Source organism: Schistocerca gregaria, chromosome 1, assembly GCF_023897955.1.
Source record: "Schistocerca gregaria isolate iqSchGreg1 chromosome 1, iqSchGreg1.2, whole genome shotgun sequence".
Classification (NCBI taxonomy): Eukaryota; Metazoa; Arthropoda; class Insecta; order Orthoptera; family Acrididae; genus Schistocerca; species Schistocerca gregaria.
In genome coordinates, this window is record NC_064920.1 from 277,147,871 (window position 1) to 277,171,343 (window position 23,473).

At 37.6% G+C, this 23,473-nt stretch overlaps 1 protein-coding gene across 1 annotated transcript in view; it reads left to right on the top strand.

Moving 5' to 3' along the window:
• Positions 1-23,473, top strand: part of LOC126340649 (potassium channel subfamily T member 2) — a 1,715,804-nt gene that overhangs the window by 1,558,001 nt on the left and 134,330 nt on the right. The window contains exon 18 of the mRNA XM_050001706.1: positions 18,830-18,886. Within this exon, the coding sequence (XP_049857663.1) occupies positions 18,830-18,886 (57 nt within the window). The remainder of the gene's footprint in view (positions 1-18,829; positions 18,887-23,473) is intronic.

Genomic DNA, 23,473 nt, shown 5'->3' on the forward strand with positions numbered 1-23,473 from the left:
CAATTGTGGCACTGTTATTTAATAGAATTTTAAAAAAGTCCTCTTCAGTTGCCAGTAACTTCTTATTTATTTCACCATCAGTTTAAAGGCCTAAATCTTCATCCTCGGGTGTCACAAAAAGTCCTCTTCAGTTGCCAGTAACTTCTTATTTATTTCACCATCAGTTTAAAGGCCTAAATCTTCATCCTCGGGTGTCACCAAATAAAAAATAAAAATGTGTGGCCATTAGACCATTCAATAATTTGAGATCACAACCACATCAAACAAATGCATGGGAGCATAGGACCAGCAACTGCAGCACTGTCGAGGTAGGTACCGTAGTTGCTGGTCCTATTATCCCCATACATTAAATTGATGTGGATGTGACCGCCCCTCCCCCCCCCCCCCTACATGATTGACCAGCCTGACCACCACACATTTATGTTTCTGTAATTATTTGTTGTCACCTAAATGTGAAACTTTAGACTTTGAAACTGGTTGCGCAATAAATAAGAAATTATAGGCAACTGAAGTGGTAATTTTTTTACTGTTTTCTTCTTATTTTCTCCTCCTTCTCCTCTTCTTCTCTCTCTCATTTTTACTTCTTTATATGTTCCTCAGCTGTAGATGTGCACCTGGTCAAATATTTTGTACTGTTAGTTAGGTAAGCCCAGCCACCATGGCAAGGACACACAATTAACATGGGGAAACCAGTTTTCAATAGTTCTGGAGCCAAAAAATGAACAAAAAGCAACAATGAAATTTGTTTTTAACTTTCTGATACTGGTGATAGACATTTTTAGTATGCTTTCCACCGTTTTTTGCCACAAGTTGAAATCAATGAATAGCATATTTCACAACAGATCTAAATATCTCAGGGGTCACATTCAGAATGCATAGTGCAGTGTGCGCCTTCAGTTCAGCTACATTTGTAATTGGAGCACTAAACACAGCATCTTTCATATAGCCCCACAGCCAGAAGTCACACAGATTATGATCAAGTGATCTGGACAGCCAGGCTGTAGAGAAATGATGGCTGATTACTCTAGCACTTGCAAAATGCCTCTGCACAGCTGCTTCACTGGCTGGCAGTGTAGGGAGAAGCACCATTTGGCAATAAAATTATCCTATCTGTGCTGTTGAAGGGCTGGAATGATGTTGGTGCACAAAATACTGTCATAGCATATATCAGTGATAGTATTGGTAATCACCAACCTGCACTGCTATGTTACCTTTGCAGAATGAAATGGTATCAGTTGATTTGTGAGTGGATTTTCCATTGGCCATTTTCTACAATTCTGTGTATTGTCATGTCATTGGAGATGGAAATGTGCATCATCTATCCACAGAATGTTCCATGTCCATTCATTGTCCATTTCCATGTGAGCAAGAAATTCATAATTTTGTATGGATAGCTATACAGGATGTTTAGTTGAATTTTATGAACCATCCTCACAGGCATGTCCAAGTTTCAGGCAATTCCCTGTGTATTGTGTGTGTGCACAACCACTTGATACCTGCATTGCTGTGGCCACATCTTCTATTGATGCTGGATCGACTGTTTTCCTCCCTCTGCCACATTGCATTTACGGAACCTGTCTTCTCAAATTTTGTAATCTTTTCTCCAAAGGGAGACTTGAGACCAACACCTTTTTTTACACCAATGATTGTCTGGAACTTCTACAGAGCTACTTGTGCCCAATCACTGTTCTTGTTAAAGGAGCTTTACCAGCAGCGCAGTCATGCCATGCATCTCAGATGCAAACGAGGAACAGCTGTGTACTCTACATCTTTTATTTTGCATATTCTGCCACTTACAGCACCATCTAGTGGTAAAATTTTCATTAACTTTTTTCCCATAATGTTTCCCCCTTCTTTGATAATGTTCTGCTCAAATTTGTCATTCTGAGCAGTGTTTTTACAGCGTTTTGTAACTGGAACTTAGTTATAATCACCTCCTACTTTCTGATTAGATCAAATTACTTGCAGTTCTCACACACAAATTGGGCACATAGGCCACAGAAAAAAGCACCACACATTTTAGATCATTCTTTGGTTTTCCTGAGCTAAAAATGTTTGTATGATTTTTTACAAGTCCCAGTGAAGTTGCAGCATTTTTTTCATCCAATTTTTTGGTGATAAAGATCTTTCCCAAGCCAAATTAGTTGCTTTCTGTGGTTTATTTCTGTGTCTACATCTAAACTCCACAAATAACTGTACAATTTGTAGTGGTGAGTACTTTGTGTACCACTATCACTCCCCTCTCTTTCCTCTTCCAGTTGTGAATGATTTGCCGGAAGAATGATTGGTTGTAAACCTCCATGTGTGTTGAAATCTCTCTAATTTTATCCTAATAATCTTTTTACTAGGTATACATTGGAGGAATCAATATAATGGTTGACCATTCTAGAAATGTATGCTCTGAGAATTTTATCCATAAACTACACCATGATGTAGAACCCTCTCTTGGAGCATCTGCCACTGGAGTTGGCTAAGCATCTCCATGATGCTTTTGTGCATACTAAATGAACCTGTAACAAAACATGTTGCTCTTCTTTGTTTCCTCTGTCATTCACATTTGGTAAGGATCGCGGAGTTGTGAGCAGTATTCAAGTATTGGTTGAACAAGGGTTTCCTGAGCAAACTCCTTTCTGGATTGACTACACTTTATCGGGACTCTTCTACTGAATCTCAACTTGGCATCTGCATTAACTATAATTTGTTTTATATGGTTGTTCTACTTTAAATCACTCCATATTCATACTCCTACATATCTTACAGATGTGGCTGCTTCCAGGGACTGTTCTACAATTTCCTGCATTTTGCTACCATTTTCTAGTGTTGTTACTGCTTTGTATACAACAGCATCATCCATGAAAAGCCTCATGGAGTTTCCAATGCTATCCACTTGGTCATTTGTCTGTACTTGTGAAAACCAAAGGCTCTGTAAAACTACCTTGCAGTGCACCCAGTGTTACTTTGTGTCTAAAGATGGGTCTGTATTGAGAATGACATACTGTGTTCTGTTTTGTAGAAACTGCTTACTCCAGCCACAAAACTTATCAGGTATTCCACACACTCATTTTTAGCTCATTTGGCTAGAGTGTGGAACTGTATTCAATACCTTCAGGAAGTCAATGAAAATCCCATCAACCTGGATACAGGCAGCGCCGGCTTTAGGGTGGGGCGACCCGGGCAGTCGCCCAGGGCGCCGGGGCCCAAGGGGCGCCACGTACTAAAGGCATGTAAAAAAAAAAAAAATTACAATTTACAATCACCCATTTCGCGAAACTAAAATATTATTCAGTCTCATTCAACATACGTTGCTAATCTCACGAATGCGCGATGAATTCGGGGTAGCAGAAGAGAAATCATGTTGAATGCAATCTTCGTATTGTCTGCAACCATCCATGTTTGACGCGGGCTAGCACGGGCTCTACAAAGCGCCTCTCTTATTTGTTTTAAGAACTGCAACAAGGAAGAGCCCATGCAGCCGCACCATCTCTCGTTCACAACAGAAACTACCAGTCGCTCCACATAAAAGAAAATACAGACTGTGAAATATACATTACATTATGATTTAATTAATACGAATGTATTTATATCGAATATTTGTGACTTAATGACTCATGTACATTAATTAATAGATCATGCAATGCGTGCACTGCATTCATAGAGAATTCTCCCCTAACGTACTGACATAATACAGCGCCACACAATGTTTGTTAGACTGCATATGTTGGCAGCGCTACGATTAGCACCCGCATGTCAGTAATTGTCAGTAAGAGTCGGAGGCAGCGGTCATGTTTTCGTGGCTGAATAATTGTGAGTGAAACAAGTGTCGTGACTGTGTCAACATTTTAATTTTCTGGTAAGTGTGAAAAACATTTTTATCTTTCAGTTCAGGTTTTTTTCTAGTTACGTCTACTGATAGGTGAATTTCTTTATTTGTTATAGATCGAATATTGTGGTCGCGAAATAGAGCAGTGTCCAAGCAATAATTTGTCAAATTATTAAATCATGCCAGAAGAGAAGGAAATGATTAAAAAAAAGCTTTCTGGTTCAGAAAATTGGAAAAGAAAAGCTGAAAAAGAAAAAGTTCTTGAAGAAACTAAAAAGTACATGAATATTTATAAGTGCCTTAAAGGAAATTCTAAGGCAAATACTTCAGATATTGAATCAAAAGTCCATGTATCAGCAAATATTTCTTCAGACTGTGAACAATTATACACAAAAAATATACAATCACCTATTGAAGGTGATCAAATTGACCAGCACAGTACATCTTTGCATGCATCCTCTGATATTTCTCCAAGTCAAAATCAACACATGACATCTGTGGTCGATGAAAGTATCAACATTCTTGCAATAAAAGAATACAATGTTTCTGATGTAGGTACGTGGCCAAAAGTACTTAATGCTAGAGATATAGATCGCATTATAATATGTGGACCCTCACAAGTACGTCTAAATAAATTTCCAAAAGATGAAAATGGGCGTCATTTCTCTTCAACTCATTACACAAGAAAACTATCAAACAAAGAAACTATCAGACGACGGTGGCTAGTTTATTCTGTATCAAACGACAGTGTCTTTTGCTTTTGTTGTCGACTGTTTGATTTAAAGTCAACTACTAATTTGACTACCACTGTGGGTTTCAGAAATTGGAAACATTTAAGTGAAGCTCTGAAACTGCATGAAAATAGTCCTAACCACAAAAAAGCATTTACTCAATGGACTGAAGCTGAAATCAGGTTTAAAGCTGGATTAACTATTGACAAGGAAGAACAAAAGCTAATTTCTAAAGAAAGTTTACGATGGAGCAATGTGCTTCAAAGATTGATGCACATTACTTTGTATTTGGGTGAAAATAATATGGCATTCAGAGGGTTATCAGATAAATTATTTACCCCAAATAATGGAAAATTCTTAGGTCTTGTACAGTTATTGGCAAAGTTTGATCCAATCATGGAAGAGCACGTCAGATTGGCATTGAATGGTGATTTGGCTGACCATTATTGCGACAAAAATATACAAAATGAATTAATAGAACTCATGGCATCACACGTTATGTCTACAATCATATCCCGCATAAAGGGTTCAAAGTATTATGCAATCATAGCTGATTGTACTCCAGATATAAGCCACAAAGAACAACTTTCGATAACTTTAAGATGCGCTGACGTAACAGAGGATGGCGTTAAGTGTAAAAGAACATATCATCTCATTTCTGCAAATAGATGGTACAACCGGTGAAGGTCTCACAGAAAGCATTTTAAAAACATTGAGTGATCTTGACCTTAACATTAATGACTGCAGAGGACAGGGCTACGATAACGGCGCGAACATGAAGGGGAAAAATAAAGGCATCCAGAACAGAATTAAGAAGTTAAATCCACTAGATTTTTTTGTGCCATGTGGATGCCATAGTTATAATTTGGTATTGTGTGATGCGGCAAAATCATCATTAAAATCCGTGACACTGTTCGGAATGTTACAAAAAATGTTTAATCTATTTGCTGGATCGGTAAATAGATGGAAAATTTTGACCGACCATTTGAAGATATACACCCTGAAAAATGTAAGTGACACACACTGAGAAGCTCGAATTGATAGCATCAAAGCGGTTTGTTATCAATTATGCGAAATGCATTACGCTTTGGTTTCCTTGGCCGATGCTACTGAACAAAGTGATGCTGCGGTGTCAGACGAAGCGACAACACTAGGAGGACAATTAAAAGACTTCAGCTTCATTGTTTCTCTCGTCACATGATATGATGTTCTGTTTCAAATTAACATTGTGAGTAAAGCAAGTCAGTCACCCACAATCAACTTTGTCGAGTTTATTGGAATCCTTGACATTTGTTGCTCTTATTTGGAAACATATAGACAAACAGGTTTCGAACAAGCTATTATAACAGCATCTCAACTGGCTTCGGATCTTGATACGCAGCCATTATTTAAACCACAAATGTGATTAAGACGTATTAAATGCAGGCCGGGTGAAGAGGTTGTTGATGATCAAGTAACTGACCCAAAAAAGAAGTTTAAAGTAAAGTTTTTCAATGCACTGTTGGACACCGTGCACATATCCATGAAAGAAAGATTTGAACAGATGCAAGAATTTTCTGCGACGTGGAGTTTCTTGTTTGACATTTTAAAAAATCAAAATAAAGAAGAACTAATACAACGCTGTTCTAAATTACAAGAAAAGTTAACTGTCAACATGAAGTCAGATATTGATGGAAATTTGCTGTGCGATGAAATTTTAGGCCTGCAACACTATCTCGAAGACAGCCAGGCAACATATCCCAACATCTGGATAATGTTACGTATTTTGCTAACAATAACAGTGACTGTCGCAAGCGGCGAACGCAGTTTTTCCAAACTGAAGTTGATAAAAACGTACTTGCGGTCTACAATGTCTCAAACAAGACTAACCAGTTTGGCCTCACTGTCCATTGAAAATGAAGTTGCAGAAAACCTGGACTTTGCTAATCTGATCAGAGACTTTGCCGACAGAAAAGCAAGAAAAGTAAAATTTTAGTTGTTTATAATTGTTTTTCATTAGGCGTAATATGTTTTGTGTTCAGATGACTGACAGAAAATATAGGTTTATGGCTTACAGTTATATTAAATTCAATAAAAATATGGTACCCAACTCAAAATTAGTGTTTTTTCGTTATACATATTACCTCCTATATATAAAAATCAATTGTTGAGTGTTAGTCTCACCAAAACAAAGAAATGGCTTGACCAATTTGAACAATTTTTGTTTTGTTTTGTTCGCTTTAGTACAGGGGTGCTTCAGAAAAGAAAAGAAATATTTGGGATATACGAGCCTGTTTTGACCACATTTTATGCATCTTTTCTTTGTTTGGAACACGCAAAAACAATTTTCTGGAGTTTTTGTAGATGTACAGTGCAGTACTACGCAATATTTTTAGACAATTTCCCAAAACGTGAATGCCCAAACAATATATCACTGCTATACTGATTGTTACGGCTGTCACAGGCTACACAAGACTCACATGGAGCGTCTTAGTGGGCTTTCAGATTATTTGGATTTCATTTCCATTTAAAAAAATAAAATACTCAAATTTACGATGGAAAAAACCATGTTATGATCATAAGATGACACCATTAACCACTTAAGACGATTTCTAGAAAAGTCAAATACCGGTTTGCAAAGCACTTTATACAATAAAGGGCGCCAACTGGATGACTCGCCCGGGACACCTGGATGGCTAAGGCCGGCCCTGGATACAGGTATCTAATGCTTTCTGGGTCTCGTGGATGAAATGCTGCCTGACACACTCACATTGATTAAATATCTAGGCATAATGTTGCAAAACAATACAAAATGGAAAGAGCACTCAAGAATGGTAGTAGTGGATATGGATGACTCACTTAGATTTTCTTGGGGAATTTTTGGAAAGTGTAAGTCATGCATATTGGAGACCATGTATAGAACACTATTGTGACCCATTCTTGAGAACTGATCAAGTGTTTGGGATCCTTACAAGGTCAGATCAAAGGAAGAAACGAAGCAGTTCAGTGGTGCGCTGCTAGATTTGTTACTGGTAGGCTTGATCAACATACAGGTGTTATGGAGATGCCTCGTGAATTCAAATGAGAATTCCTGGAGGGAAGACAGTGTTCTTATAATGAAACAGTATTGGGAAAATTTAAAGAACAGGCATTTGAATCTGACTGCAGAACGATTAGTATTAGTTTTAGCACAAGGTGTCCTCCACCACACATAGTAAGGTGGCGTGTAGAGTATGGACATAGATGTAGAATAAGATGGCTTTCATATGATTGTTATTATCAGAATCCATATTGATAGATTTCTAAAGAGCATTTCAGTCTCCAGAAATGTCAGAATATGTGAGCATAAAACATGTTGCAAAATGTTACAACAGACTGATGTCATAGATATGGATCTATAGTTTAGTGCATCTGTCCTTCTTTCAGACACCAGAAATGCTTTGCTCCTCCAGTAACCTTTGATACACTGTTGTTAAAAGAGGAACAGGTTTTCACATACTCTATATAAGATCATGTTGGTATTATCCCATGTGGTCCTAGGGCATTGCCTCTGTTGCACAGTTTTAGTTGCTTTTCTATGCCATGGTCACTTATTTCAATATTGGTGGTTTTCACATTTGTCAGACAATGTAAAGGATGAAGTACAGTGTGATTGTGCTCAGGTAAACAGTTTTGGAAAATGACTTTCAGTGTTTTGGCATTCTCTGTGTGTCATCCTCCATTCCAGTGTCATTTTTGTCACAGAGTACCTGTACAGAGATCTTTAATCCATTTAGGATTTAGCATGAATGTCAAACCATGGCAGTTCTTTCCCATCCATCACAACTTCCCTTGGGACATACCTATCTAAGACATATTGCACAAAATTATTGAACTTTGTCCATAGATACTCAATGTTTTTGGCCCTGCAGATGAATTTTTCATGTTGACTGCTCAGGTAATCTGAAATCTGTTTCTTGTTGCTCTTGTTAAGCAGAAATGTCTTCCTACTTTTCCTGTTTACAACCACATTTACTGATGCTGTTAAATCCTTGCAATTAGAGCTTCCCTGTTGTATACTGAGTCAAATAATTCAAACATTTTCGTGGCTAGGAGATCTAGTATATTATTTTCATGAGTCAGTTCTCTGATTAGCTGCTCAAGGTAATTTTCAGATAAGGCATTTAGAACGATTTCACATGGTTCCCTGTCCCTATTACCCACTTTAATCACTTGAACATCCCTGTCTATAGCTGGTAAGTTGATATGTATACAAAACATTCTCCAAGTTTCTCCTCACATATTCCACCAGTACTGCTGCTGAGACAGGTCTATAAAAGCATTCAGTGATTATGTTTGATTCACATTTAAAACAAATTATTTAGCATTCGGAATCTACTAAGCTTAGCAGATAATATCATAATTTTTGCAGCTGTAAGCATGCCTCCACCACCAGTGTTCAGCCTTATCTTTGTGATATATATTTCAGTTGAAATGTAGAATTTCTGGCTATAGGAACTTCCTTAAACACTCCTGCAGTTAACTAATACTATATTAACATTTTTTTCCTTCCTGTCTGCCATAATGAGTGCTGCTCTCTTTGACTAAGAGGGATAATATTCTTCCTTGTCTGAAATCAGAAAATCTCTTATCAGGCCTGTGGAGGGATTTCTCTATCTTAAAAACAAATATGTGCACACCACATGTACTCCGCTACCCAGGAGCCACTTCCTGTTTGTAGTGCGTGCCTGACCAAGGAAAGGAGGGGAGGGGAGATCCTACAGTTCTCTATCCTATAGCAGACATTGAGAAATCTGCATCCAAGATTGCTGCAGAATAGCCTGAGCCTGTGGTTTAAGCCAGCCACTTTGCCCCAAACAACAGGATCGTGATTGATTCTGAGAAGAGTGTTGCAAAATGGTAGCTCTGCTTCCACTATGTGCACAAAGTTACCTTCCCTCACCAAGAAACCAGCTGCCTTTAGGAACTGAGATTGTTGTTGTCACCTTCAGTCCAAATACTGGTTTGATGCAGCCCTCCGTGCCACTCAATCCTGTGCAAACCTCTTCATCTCTGAATAACTACTGCTCCTTACATCCTTCTGAATCCGCTTATTGTATTCATCTCTCAGTCTCCCTCTATGATTTTTTACCTTGGCTTCGCTCTGTGATTTTTACTCCTCACACTCCTCCTGTTTGACTTCCACCTACTCTATTCAAATATTGACTTACACACACACTATACAAATACGTTTTAGAAAAGACTTTTAACACTTAAATACATGTTCAGTGTTAACAAATTTCTCTTCTTCAGAAATGCTTTTCTTCCCATTATCAGTCTACATTTTATATCCTCTTTACTTCAGACATCAACAGTTATTTTGCACCCGAAACAGCAATCATCTTTTGCTTCTTTAAGTGTCTCATTTCTTAATCTAATTCCGTCAGCATCACCTGATTTGATTCATCTGATTTCATGATCTGTGTTTCTCTTTTCTTGATGTACATCTTATATCCTCCTTACAAGACACTGTCCAATCTGATCAACTGCTCTTCCAAGTCCTTTGCTGTCTCCGACAGAATTACAATGACATTGGCAGAACTTAAGGTTTTCATTTCTTCATCATGAATTTTAATTTCTACTCCAAATTTTTCTTTGGTTTCCTGTACTGCTTTTTCAATGTGCAGATTGAACGATATCGGCAGTACTTCTACCACTTCATGCTCTTTGAGTCTTATAACTGCCGTCTGGTTTCTGTATGTGTTGTAAATAACCTTTTGCTCCCAGTATTGGTTTTCTCTAAGTCCACAAATGATTTAAATGTAGGTTTGCTTTTCCTTTCACCTTTCTACTGAAATAAGTCATAGGATCAGTGTTGCCTTGCATGTTCATATGTTTATCTGTAATCCAAACTGACCTTCCCTAATGTTGGCTTCCACCAGTTTTCTTCCTTCTGTCAAGAATAATTCATGCTAGTATTTTGCAACCAGAACTTATTAAACTGATAGTTTGGTAAGCATTTTGTTTCTTTTCAATTGGAATGACTGCATTCTTCTTGAAGTCTGAGAGTATTTAGCCTGTCTCATACGTCTTGCACACCAGGTGGAAGATTATTGTCATAGCTGGCACTCCAAAGGCTATCAGTAGTTCTGAAAGAATGTCATCAACTCCCAGGGCCTTGTTTCGACTTTCAGGTCTGTCAGAGCTCTGTCAAATTCTTCTCGCATCTCCCATCTCTCATCTCGCTTTCATCTACATCCCCTTCCATTTCTATAATATTGCTTTCATGTTCATCTCCCGTGTATAGACCCTCTATATAGCCCTTCCACCTTTCAGTTGTCCCTTCTTTGCTTAGGACTGGTTTTCCTTCTGAGATCTCTATGTTCATACAGCTGCTTTCCTTTTCTCCATTTTCTTGTAGGTGGTATCTGTCTTTCCCCCAGTGAAATATGTTTTTAAATCCTTACATTAGTCCTCTAGCCATTCCTACTTAGCCATTTTGCACTTGCTGTCAGTCTCCTTTTTTGGAAATTCAAATTCCCTTTTGCCTGCTTCATTTGGTGCATCTTTATATTTTCTCCTTTCATCAGTTAAATTCAGTATCTGCTGTGTTATCCAAGGATTTAAGGATTTATTCAAGGCCTTGTCTCTTTACCTATTTGATCCTCTCAAAGTTACCCATTCATCTTCTACTGTATTTCTTTCCCCTGCTCTAGTCAGTCGTTGCCTAATGTTCTCTCCGAAACTCCCAATAACCTTTGGTGCTTTCAACTTATTGAGGTCCCATTTTCTTTATTTCCTAACATATTGAGTTAAATTAGCTTTAATCTGCAATTCATAACAAAAAAGTTGTGGTCAGAGTCTACATCTGCCCTTGAAAATGTCTTACAATTTATCTGGTTCCAAAATTTCTGTCTCACCATTATACACAGATGTAAACAATTGCAGCACTAACAAATAATTAAGTGATTAATGTTGCAAGATCACAGGTTAATGTACAGGCAAATTAACCCACTGCAAATATGAAATGCTGGTATACAAATAACTGGTGTAACCATTAGAATGTTGAATGCAAAAACGCATACATTGTGTTGTCTCGGTGCCAGATGTCAGTTTGTCGGGTAGAGTTCCCTGCCAGTTGCTTGGGCAATACAGGGATGATTAATGCTGTTTGTGGATGATGCCGGTGTTATCATCCTATCATGACCCTTATGTACCCGATTGGAGATAGATCTGGTGATCGAGTTGGCAAAGGCAACATGTTGACACACTATACAACATGTTAGGTTGCAACAGCAGTGTATGGGTGAGTGTTATCCTGATGAAAATGACCCCTGAAATGTTGTTCATGACTGGCAGCACAATAGGTCAAATTATTAGACTGACATACAATTTTGCAGTCAGGATGTGTGGGATAACTGTGAGAGTGCCCCTGTTGCCACACAGAAACACACTCCAGACCATGGTCCTGTGGGCCTAGCAATCAGAGAGGTTGGTTTGCAGCCCTAAACTGGCGTTCTTCTAATCATCACACAGCCTTCACTGGCACTGAGGCAGAATCCAGCTTTCATCAGGAAATGCAACAGGCCTCTATCCTGCTCTTCAGTTAGATCCCACTTGATACCATTGAAGTCTCAGATGGCAGTGATTTGGGTCAGCGAAATGCACGAATGCACGCTATAGGGCATCTGGCTCAGAGCTGCCCTTGAAGTAGCTGATTTGTAACTGTTCCTTGTGTCATGGTGGTGCCAAATGCTGCTCATATTGTTGCTGTGGGTGTAGTATGATGTGCCATATGCTAAACACGATGGTCTTCCCTCGTAGTAGTGCAACATGGCCATCCAGAGCCCAGTCTTCTTGCGACCTGTTTATTCTCATGACAGTTACTGCCAGCAGTCGGATACAGTGGCTACATTTATGCCAAGTCTTTCTGCATTATTGCAGAAGGAACATCCAGCTTCTCAAAGCCCTATAATGACCTCATTAAAGCTCAGTTGGATGTTGATAATGGCGTCTTTGTCACCTGAAAGGCATTCTTGACTAACGCTAACCTACCACATCCAGTTTCCAAGGTTACCATTACTGTGTGTATTTATTTAAAGCAAACCTGATTTGCATCCTCATAGTGGTGCTACTTACTATTCTCATGCAACTGGTGCGAAGCTCGAATCAACATCATCTTTCAGATGTACAAACATTCTTAAGAATTTTTGTTTATTTGCACAATCCTTCTTGGTGTTGTGATTTTTAAGCTGTCAATCTAAAACCTTCTGGTCTCCCCAGGTTTCTTCCATGCACACAGCCTGTTTTCATGATTATGAAACCAAGTGTTAGCGATGATTAAATTATGCTCTGAGCAAAATTCTAACAGTCAGCTTCCTCTTTCATTCCTTTCGCTAGTCCATATTCACCTACAATTTTTGCTTATCTTCCTTTTCTTACTATCAAATTCCAGCCCCTATCACAATTAAATTTTCATCTTCCTTAACTACGTGAATAATTTATTTTATCTCATGATACATTTCTTCTACCTCTTGATCATCTGCAGAATTAGTTGGCATATAAACGTGTACTATTGTGGTGGCTGTTGGCTTTATGCCTGACTTGGCTACAACAATACATTCACTATGCTGTTCACAGGCATTCCTATTTTCTTATTCATTATTAAACCTACTCTGGCATTATCCCTATTTGATTTTGTATTTATAATCCTATATTCACCTGACTAGATGTCCTGTTCCTCCTGCCAGTGAACTTCAATTATTCCCACTATATCTAACTGAGGATGGCCTCTGAATCCAGGTGTCATTCATTCTGATATGAGCCAAGATTTCCAGCCAGGCACACTCAGTACACTCAGTGGCTGCTGGCAGAGCCTTCTCCACTTCAGATGTGATCCTTGGCAAGCAATCACTGGACTTCCTTCCTGACCTGCCCACTATTATGCTAGGAGGTCCGTCACTTGCCTAATGTTAGACGACCAAATGATAAGTAGTCCCATCCTCCACACTTGTCCAGACCTTTTAGGAAGATCAGCCACAGTCCCAGCAGACAAGGCATCATGATGCTAACACAGATGTACTTTCAGCAGTGAGCAATACCTCAAACTTGTCTATGTGACATGTGAGCAGTTCTCATTTTTGTCTTCTGTGCAGAGATAAGCAACCACACCACTGTTTTGTGTTCGCCATCAGGCAAGTATTGACCAGCAAAAGTTCCCCAACACCACTCATCCAAGGCCAGCAGCCTGAAGCATATTGACTGTAACCAATACAGTTTCCAGCTGTTTACAGATTGTGGCCAGTTCCCCTGGATCCATACACAAAAGACTCAGTGCATATCCACTTTTAACCAAAGTTTGTCTATACCACAAGTAATAATATTAAGCCAAGCAGTCGCTGGACACAATCTTAAATGCTGCTGCTATACTGCTTCTTGATTTTACTGCATCCTAAATTCAGCTCAGATGTTGTAAAAGCACTAGGATTTATGCATGCGAGACTGAAATTAAACTAAATCCTGCATATAAACAGAAACTTCTGCTGTTCCTAGCATGTCTGCTGAGCTCGCAGCTTTGGCTATATTGTATTTTCCCAGAATATTGTCACTTTTTACCCGAGATATGTTTATCATGGTAAAAATTATTATTATTGGCCATCTTATGGGTCATTTTGCTAGTAGGTAATTGCTGCAAAGCGGATCTAGACTTCCATCCTGATACTTAGTAGTTTTGTAGTCATTTATAGTGTGTGGCTTTCTGTTTTCTAGGTAACTTAGATTTATTCTAAAATACTTTAGTTCTTTAATGTTCTGTATTGGTGTTAGGAGATGATCGTACAGTTCTGTTCCAGTATATTTAACACCTCTGCAGTATAGTTTTGTTGAGGGGAGTACCAACCTGAGTTTATTGATCTTGTATTATGATTTTATCAGTCTGAATTTGTGACTAGTTTGCTGAAGTTTTTCTTTCTAAAATAGTAGTTTCAGTATATATTAACAAAGAAAGTGTAATACGCAGTTTCTTTAACAGTGGTTTGCACTCTCCATTTGCCTGTTCGAACAGTATTGTTGTGACTGCTTTCTTTCGGAGTTCAAACAACTTTACTGCATTGAACTGTTGACCGCAAAATATAATTTTATAATTAAGTATTGGTGTCGGATAAAAGAAAGTATAGCTTGTTGATGTTATGGTGCTGATAGTCACTACATTTCTTATTGATCTAATCCAGAAACATACTTTACTCACTTTGGTACTGGTTTACATGTTTTCTTTGCCAGTTTGAACAATATGTGGTGCTTCCACATGAGTGTGTCAGTGATAGAAACCCCTAATAATTTGATGTCATTGATGAATGCAACATGGTATAATGTGGGAACCAGTGGAGTTTTTTCTTAGTGGAAGGTCGGGGAGACTTAAGTCTTTTCATTAAGGAGCAGTTTAATTGATTTAAGCCATGAGTTTAGTTGGACTGTATTTTGATTCACCACAGTGTGAAATAGTTCTTTTTGCCAGATATGAGAATTATGGCAACATCAACAGAAAGAAAGATTCCGTTGGAGTACAAGCTTAAGGGAAGATCTACTGCAAAGCAAAAACAATTAGGAACCTAAGACTGAGCTTTGTGGAACCCAATATTTTATAATTTGTGTGGATGAAGAGCAGAGCTGACTGTTCCTGAAGGCCTTGTCTCATTTATGTATTCATATTTTTTTTTTCTTTTTTTTTTTTTTTTTTTTTTTTTTTTTTTTTTTTTTTTTTTTTTTTGTCTTTGAGATAAATTTTAAATCTCTCATGGATTGTTTCTCTTATTCCATAGGAATAAATCTTTTGTAGCAAAACGGTGCCGTTGACCATGTCAAATGCCTTTGTGAAATGAATAAAAATGCCTGTGGCTCATAGATTCTTATCAGGAAGACTGAGAGTAACATCTAGGGATTCCTGTACTACAGCTTCCATAGTTTTCTTTTCTTTTCTTCCCTTTTTTGTATTGGTGTGACTTTCACAGCTTTGAGTTCATTTGGAAATGTGTCATTCAGGATTGAGGAATTTATTACTATTTATAATTAGAATGGTGGTTTGAATAAGCTTGCACATGTGGGTGAGGAGGCACAGGATTGTATCTGGTCCTGTGGATGACTTTTTCGTTAATTTGGTTGGAATTATTTTTACTGTCTGTTTCTGATGTCAGTGGTAAGAACAGCATGTTAGTGCAGATATCTATCCAATCCCAGACAGAGTCTCGAGACGAATAACACCATGCAATCATTTCACTGAAGTCATCTGTGAGACTTTCAACAGTTTTTATTGAAGTAGTAGTTCAATTCATCTGCCATTTCTTTTTTAGTGAAAGCTAATCTCCAATTTACTTTTTGGTTAATGCTACTTGGCGCCTGTTTGCTTCTGCCAGTATTTATAAGTTTACACATGCATTTACTTTTGTTTGATGATGATTTGAGCAGTTTCATTAAATCATTCACATAAGATATTATAGATTTTTATCATGGTACCAGAAACAAACAAATGTCAGATTTGTGAGATATTCACAGGTTTGGTGTCTTTAAGAACACCTTTCAATCCTGGAAGGTGCATAATGTTTTCAGCGGAAGCTTGGGTATGTGCCTTGAAGGTTTCACACATTTTCCTGATTGGTTTTTCCCCAATGTGAAAGTAGTTCAGATCTAGATTTTTGCTCACATTGTCTTCAATCTGAAGATATGCAAAACTCAGATTCGTGGTCATTTGGGATGAAGTAACTTGTTTCAGCATAAGGTTAATCTTTTGAATCAGAGTTGTATGGATCGAGAATCTTCCCAATTTCAGCATCTGTAAGTAGACGGTTAGACTATTTTCACAAAGTCATATTGCTGTAAAACATTATGTATTTCTCTGAGGTTATGTTGTAAAACTAACAACCAATGGCAACTTTTATAAGAAAGCTTTTTGTGAATAGAAGGAAACTCTACTTTTTCTTTTCTGGTCACTTTTAAGTTTTCACTTACATATTGGCAGGTTCAAAACACTTATATGTATTGACATTTTATCTTGGAGCATAAATAATGCACAACACTTCCTCCAGTATTCAGACAAAGATGAAATGAAGATCACTATGACTTTCGGTGTTCTCTTCATGTCAGTCACTTCTTTCCCCTTCACATGTTTCAGAGAAAATTGTCAGTTCCTTTTCAGTAGGAAGATAACCTGTTTTCTGCTACATCTGCTTTCTCACTCACTCAGAATATGTTTATCTACTACATATCCTGGATACCACTTACTTTAACACCGAAATACTTGGAGTGTCTGTTCATCACGGGTATGGACTGTAAGCATTCATTCTGTTGACCTTAACTCACATTGACAGCTTACATTGTACTTTATCTCTTCCCATTCTATTTTTCTACGGTCTCATTGCATCTCTACTGCAGTATTATTTCAGTGTAGTTTAAATTAACACTTGGATTTCCACAACCCTTTTCTTTCTTGACCTAGTTCCTCTATCCCTTCCCTTTTTCCTATTATTTATGCTTCCTCTGTAGTTGACTTATCTGCATCAGTACGTGTATTCCACAGTTTGACACAAGCTTGATAGTGGTGAATTTGGAAGTTGTATTTTGCAGGCATATTTTTCACTACCCCCCTCTACTGTTTATTCCCTTTTATCATATCAGGTGAAGTGGCACTGTGGAAAAAGTATTGGACTGGCATTTAGGTGGAGTGAGGATTCAAATTTCCTTCTAACAATTTATACTTCTTTTTTTCTGTGGTTGCTCTAAGTTACTTAAGGCAAATGCCAGGATCATTCCTTTGAAAAAGGACACCAAAAGTTTCATTCTCCACATTGGTCCAGACTAAGTTTGTGCTCTCTTCTGATTTTGTGAACAACAGGATATTAAACCCTGATCTTCTTTCCTTTGCTATATGTTACTTACTGTAATGCAGCATGCAGCTGGCAGCATCCATTTAATCATGTGCAATTATTTTTTATTTGTTGTTTTTATTGTACCAATTTTCACACTGCTTTACATTTTAGAATGAAAAATCCCAAGTTACACTATGGTTCTGAGTTCATGTTATATCTATTATGTCTCCCTAACAGATTGGGTAAATCAGTTCAAAGATTGGATGAAGGCAATGGTATACTTCCTCCAATCAGACCATGCCTTGTAAAGCACTGTGGTCTTCAAACTAACCTTAAAGGCTTACATCAGCTTTAATATATATAAAAACACAAACACCGTTAAAACAGGCCTTTTGAAGGCCTAATGGTGCTGACCAGACACCATGTGTTTTGCAGGCATATTTTTCACTACTCCCTCTGCCGTCAACACAAACGCTGTCCAAACGGGTCTTGAAGGTCCAAGGGTAGTAACTGGCTGCTGTGTCATCCTTAGCTGTTAGGTATCACTGGATGCAAATATGGAGGGACATGCGGTCAGCACACTGGTCTCCAACCGTTGTCAGCTTTTTTGTATAATACTTAATTTATCTGCATTCAAACAATAATTAATTCTTAGTTATGTGCAGTATTTGGATGTAATCAAAAAACTTACTTTCACTTTTACAGTAAATTAATTTTGTCCTTTGATTGGAGAACTATATAATAGTCCAAACCAATTCCAAATTTGATGACAAATATTGTGAGTGAGTTGAATGTGTGATGGTAACTCTGTTGAATGCATGATGAATGAAAAATAACTTTTGGATAAAATATCGTCATCAAAAAATTTTTTTATTTTTTTTAATAAATTTATTTATTTATTTATTTATTTATTTATTTATTTATTTTTACCCCTTCAGCTTGAACAGTTAAAAATTTTGAGTTTGCAGTATAATAGGTTGAACACCTCATTACCATAATCTGCATTTGTCAGATAGCTTCCAGTCCTATTTTAGCTGTATTTCATAAATATAATGTTTCAGAAACTAAATTTATGGAATGTCTAAAATTTTTGCACAGCTAAACTTGTACTTCCAATGCATGGAACTCTATCTTCTTTCACCACAGGTCTACAAATTTTTGTGTTTTGTTACAGTGTACACACACACACACTGAATTATGCTTTGAGATATATTCTATGTGTATGGACATTGTTTTTTTATTCCTTTAAAGGATTTTAAATACATCTTCTGTCCTTTTTGTAATTATCATTCTAATTACCTTCTTCATATACTACTATACTTCTGTTGTGCTTCACCTGTCTGTTTGAAATATGTATTTTTCTAGTTACTTTACTTCTACTGTTAAAGAGCACTTTTGCATGACTTTCTTTCTGCTGTACCCAGACTTTGTTTTGTGCACAAATTTATTTACTGTCTTCTCAGTTCTGGGACTACAGATGGCTGTATGACTAAGTCTTCTTGGCTTGGAGAAACTTGTCGGTAAGTGTAGAGAATTATTTGCAACTTGTTATGAAAATCTGTTAATACACATTACTTGATTTTTCTTATTACTATATCTAGAAAACGTTACCATGGCTGATGTACATAAATAATTTTGCTAATATCTTTGTTTAATTTGTGATTTACTTTTATTTGGTAATGGCCTGTTGTGATTAGGCACTGCATCATTGAGAACGGAATCAAATAATGAAGTTAATTTATTTATTTACTTGCAGCAAATCTAATACTCTCTTTCACCATTAACAACAAACAGGGATAATAGACCACTGATGAAAGTGGTGCATAAGTGAATTTAAACACCAGACATGCATCCTAGCTTCAGAGATTTCTCTCTTCTCTAATTTTAAGGAGAGGGAGGGACAGTGATGGACGAGTATAGATGTGCATGATCATGAGCAATTACCACAGATGTTAGTGAGGGTAGTGATGCCATAATACCATGAATGAAACTGGATAGGGGTGAGGAAGAGTGGGGGACCTAGAGAGAAAGGGAAGTTTCAAAGGCAGTGAGTGAAGTGAGCAAGCTGAGATTGGAATTATGATTAGAGGAGTAGAAGTAAGTATGAAGCTGGCAGGGGAAGAAGAAAAGGAAGGAAAAAAGGTACAAATAAGGAACTAGAAGAAGACAGGCACTGGTGGAGATTGAGGAGAACAGGGACCTGCTCAATTCATAGTTAGTAATACTGTGTTATACAGGGAACCATAGGCTGTAGACAAGTTTTTAAAGTTGTGCCTATTGTGCTGACCATCATGTTCACAATAGTGTGATCAAAATTGCCCTGGACCACTGGTTAGCAGAAGCCTGTGGGCAATGCGCAAATCCATTTTTACATGCGCCATCCATCTGCTGTGACAGACAGGCTAGCACCAAAAAATAGTATATCTCACACTCACTTCTTTGTAAAGCATTGAGTTTTCCTCAGAAAGCCATGTGGTAGCAGATATTCTTCATAGCAGGCACTTCCTGCACGATGCCTAGCAACACCCACTCCAGGGCACACTTTCCCAAGTTTTGTTAGCAATGGTGTGATATCAGGCATTAACTAGCTTGCCATGTTGATTCACATGCTAGGCTGAGGTGGCTAGCAGCCAGTTTTATTCACAAATACTTGAATTTTTAGTGTAAAGAATCTAACAACTTCCAGTAAACTGGAAGTTTGTAATTAGTTTAGGTTAAAACCAGAAGACAGCAAATGGGCTAGCCAGCTTGATAACACATATCAGTCTAGCGGCACACAATATTTGCCTATGAAGAGTTGGCAGTAGATAAGAAAGGGCTCCAGATGAGTTTATGTGTGCAAAAAATGCTCGCCAGGGACTAAAGATTACATGCATGGAATATCCAATTATTGGAGTCCGTTGAACTGAACCAGTGGTGCAGATTGTATTCTAAACCTTGTATCAGTTGGCAAAGAGGTGAAACGATAACAGCCGGACAGTGTGGCCGAGCGGTTCTAAGCGCTTCAGTCTGGAAGCGCACAACCGCTGCAGTTGCAGGTTCGAATCTTGCCTTGAACATGGATGCGTGTGATGTCCTTAGGTTAGTTAGGTTTAAGTAGTTCTTAGGTCTAGGGGACTGATGACTTCAGATGTTAAGACCCATAGTGCTCAGAGACATTTTTTGAAACGATAACATGTGTGTACCCACTGTACTAAGTAGGCCCCTCAATGAATACACTGGTCAGTTACAGTATTAGAAGTTTACAGACTGGGGATAATTAGTGACAAAGTGATTTGATGGACACTATCCACTGAACAGTATCGTTCTGGGAACAGTTTTTAGTAATTTGCTTCTTAAGGTCAACTAACTACATTGAAAACGAAGAGATCAGTTACTGCAGACATTGGAAGAAACCAATGTCAGACCCATGAAATCTGGAGCATATTAATAGTTTTTGGTTTTTGAGGCTTAGCTATTTTATGCCAGTGTTGACTTCAGAACTTGTTGGATTTACAAGTTACAATTCACTCCCTATACAGCATCAAACATTTGCTGATCCAAAATTAGAGAGGAAATATTATTGTCAGCATCGAAGTGACCACTATAACTTGTCAATAAGATTCTTCCTTTCAATGGAAGACATGTTTTATTCTGGGATATGTAGTAAATTGTTACATGTGATATATGCCCTGGGCAATTCTGCTCTGTCCATTCCTATGTAATATTTATTTGGAGCAGATTAGTTGGTGGAATATACTACCATTTCCACACCTTCATATTGGTAGTCTTTTCCATATAGAAAGCTGTAAAGTGGTTGCAGTAAAGTTGGAATGTAGCTCTGCTGCTTTCATGAATGACAGTGTGTATAGTGAGATAATCTATGCCAGTGGCAGGACTGGAATAAAAAATAATAAGTGGGCACAAGGAATAGGTTTTGTGTATAGATCTTTCACAAAAATGTGACTCAGATAAGGATAGCACAGCACACTACCCACCAACGAAAATGTTAATAAAATTGAGAACATTGCACTTACTGTTATCCAAACAGTTGTTACTGATTCTGTTAATATAATCGGTATCTCACACACATCGTGCAAAGCAATTTTGATTTACAGGTTAGGCTTAAGTGGTTAGCAGCCAGTTTTATTCACAAATAGCTGAATTTATAGCGGAAACAACGTAACAAAGGCATTGCTGATGAATTGTTGTTTGACACTACTGTCGCCGTATACTTCCTTAAATACATTAAAATATGTGTTGCAATGTGGATGTATAATTGTAACATCAAAGCAAATTCCGTTATTTCAATGAAAGCTGCTTGCAGAGCCATGGGTGTAAATAAATAAGAGATAAACATTGCAATTTCAACTAATAGTCAAGAGGTTCCTTTTTATTGTGGTGTTTTTCATTTCCAATGGCATGGTGAACTAGAAAGCACCCTGCCAGGTAGTACCTTCAGTGGTAAATATTCACTTGCAGTTTTGTTATATTTATACACAATAATCCCCTACTTCAGAAGCAAGTAGTTAAATGTTTTAGTCTTCATAATTAGTTCTCAATATATTTCAAATGTTTTGTTCTGATTGAGGAACATTTTTCACATCTCTCTCACATTCATACTATTTGCTTGGATCTAGTGCAGCTACTACATAATGCTTCACTTGTTCTTATATATTTCTTTCTGTGAATAACTGTTCTATAGCACATTTAATGTTGAGTGCAATAGAAAATCGTCTTTTACTGTGGTTAGCTGATCAGCTCAACTCTATGTCAGCTTCAGAACAAACACTGTCCATATCAGCCAAATCATCATTACTCATTTAAAATTGAGTTTTGCTTGCAGTAATATGGAAGCATGAGGTAACTGGACCACAGTTTACAACATGAGCTTCTCCCATTTTATTGCAAAGATTGTAGTTTTGTTTTATATAAGATAATGTTTAAAATAGTGTTTTATTGGAAAATGAAACTTTCTCTTTGAACTGTTCTGTTTGAAAAGGTCTCTGAATGTCTGAATTAAAAAGAAATTCAAATGGAAAAAATTCTCACCAGCTGTTCCCAGTTGCCTCAAGATTTAGGGTAACTGAACTCTGCCTCTCTACACTACATGCAAGCAGTGTTATTCTTGCTTGGGGTATATGCACTTGCTGACAAACATTAAAGTTATGCAGCAAAATCGCATTTAGTTTCATAGCTAGATTATTACCAATGTCAGAGGAGTTGTATTATAGGCCAGTTTTTGTAATAATAAACCATCAAAGCCAGTTTTTGCAGCAATAAAACATTAAGCTGTAAAACATGGGTGGTGTGAGGTGGCAGCTTTATGATAGTAACATTCTTGAGCTATCTGGATCAATTTACTTGAAATGTAGGTTGCATGTCTATCATAAATTAATAATGCTGGCCTCTTTGAGCAATTGTAGTTTGTTTTGTTTGGTGCAATACTCCACAATATGCAGCACATTTTGTTTTATGCAGCACTCTACAATATCCAGCACATCATCCAAGGACTGACCAAATCCTTTTTCTCCCATTGTTTGTCTTTACATTTGCCAGATATCTCCATCGTTTGACGGTAGGTAAGGTGACAATACCGCCACCACCAACACCAACACCACCACTACCTTGTTGTAGAGATTTGGTGCACCATGGATTGTGTTATTTATGTTTCTCATACCATGTAGCACTTGTGTCAGGTCTTCAGAATGTAAGTAAATGCAGCCTCTTTTTGTATTCTTCTGTATGTCTGCACAATTACTACACCGATTAACAGTCTGTTTCATTATGAAGATTACCTTTAAATATATTTTAACCCATGTTTATTAAGTGCAACAGTGCCATAGAAATCTTTTTTTATTTGAAACAGTGGGGTAACTGGACTCTTATGACCCAGTTACCCCAAGCATTGGGCCCTGTTGCCCATTTCAGAAGTCTGTTGGGGGCAATGGTGCCACCAATGCTAGAAGGAAAACTGTAACTCAAGAATCAGAAACAACCACTTATTTCCAATCTCTATTGTCTAGTAAACAGGATGTTAAAAAATTCCATATATTGAGAGGTAGTAGCATGGACCAAAATAATAATAAAAGTCCAGAAAACAAGAGCTCTAAATGCATTCCTTAAGA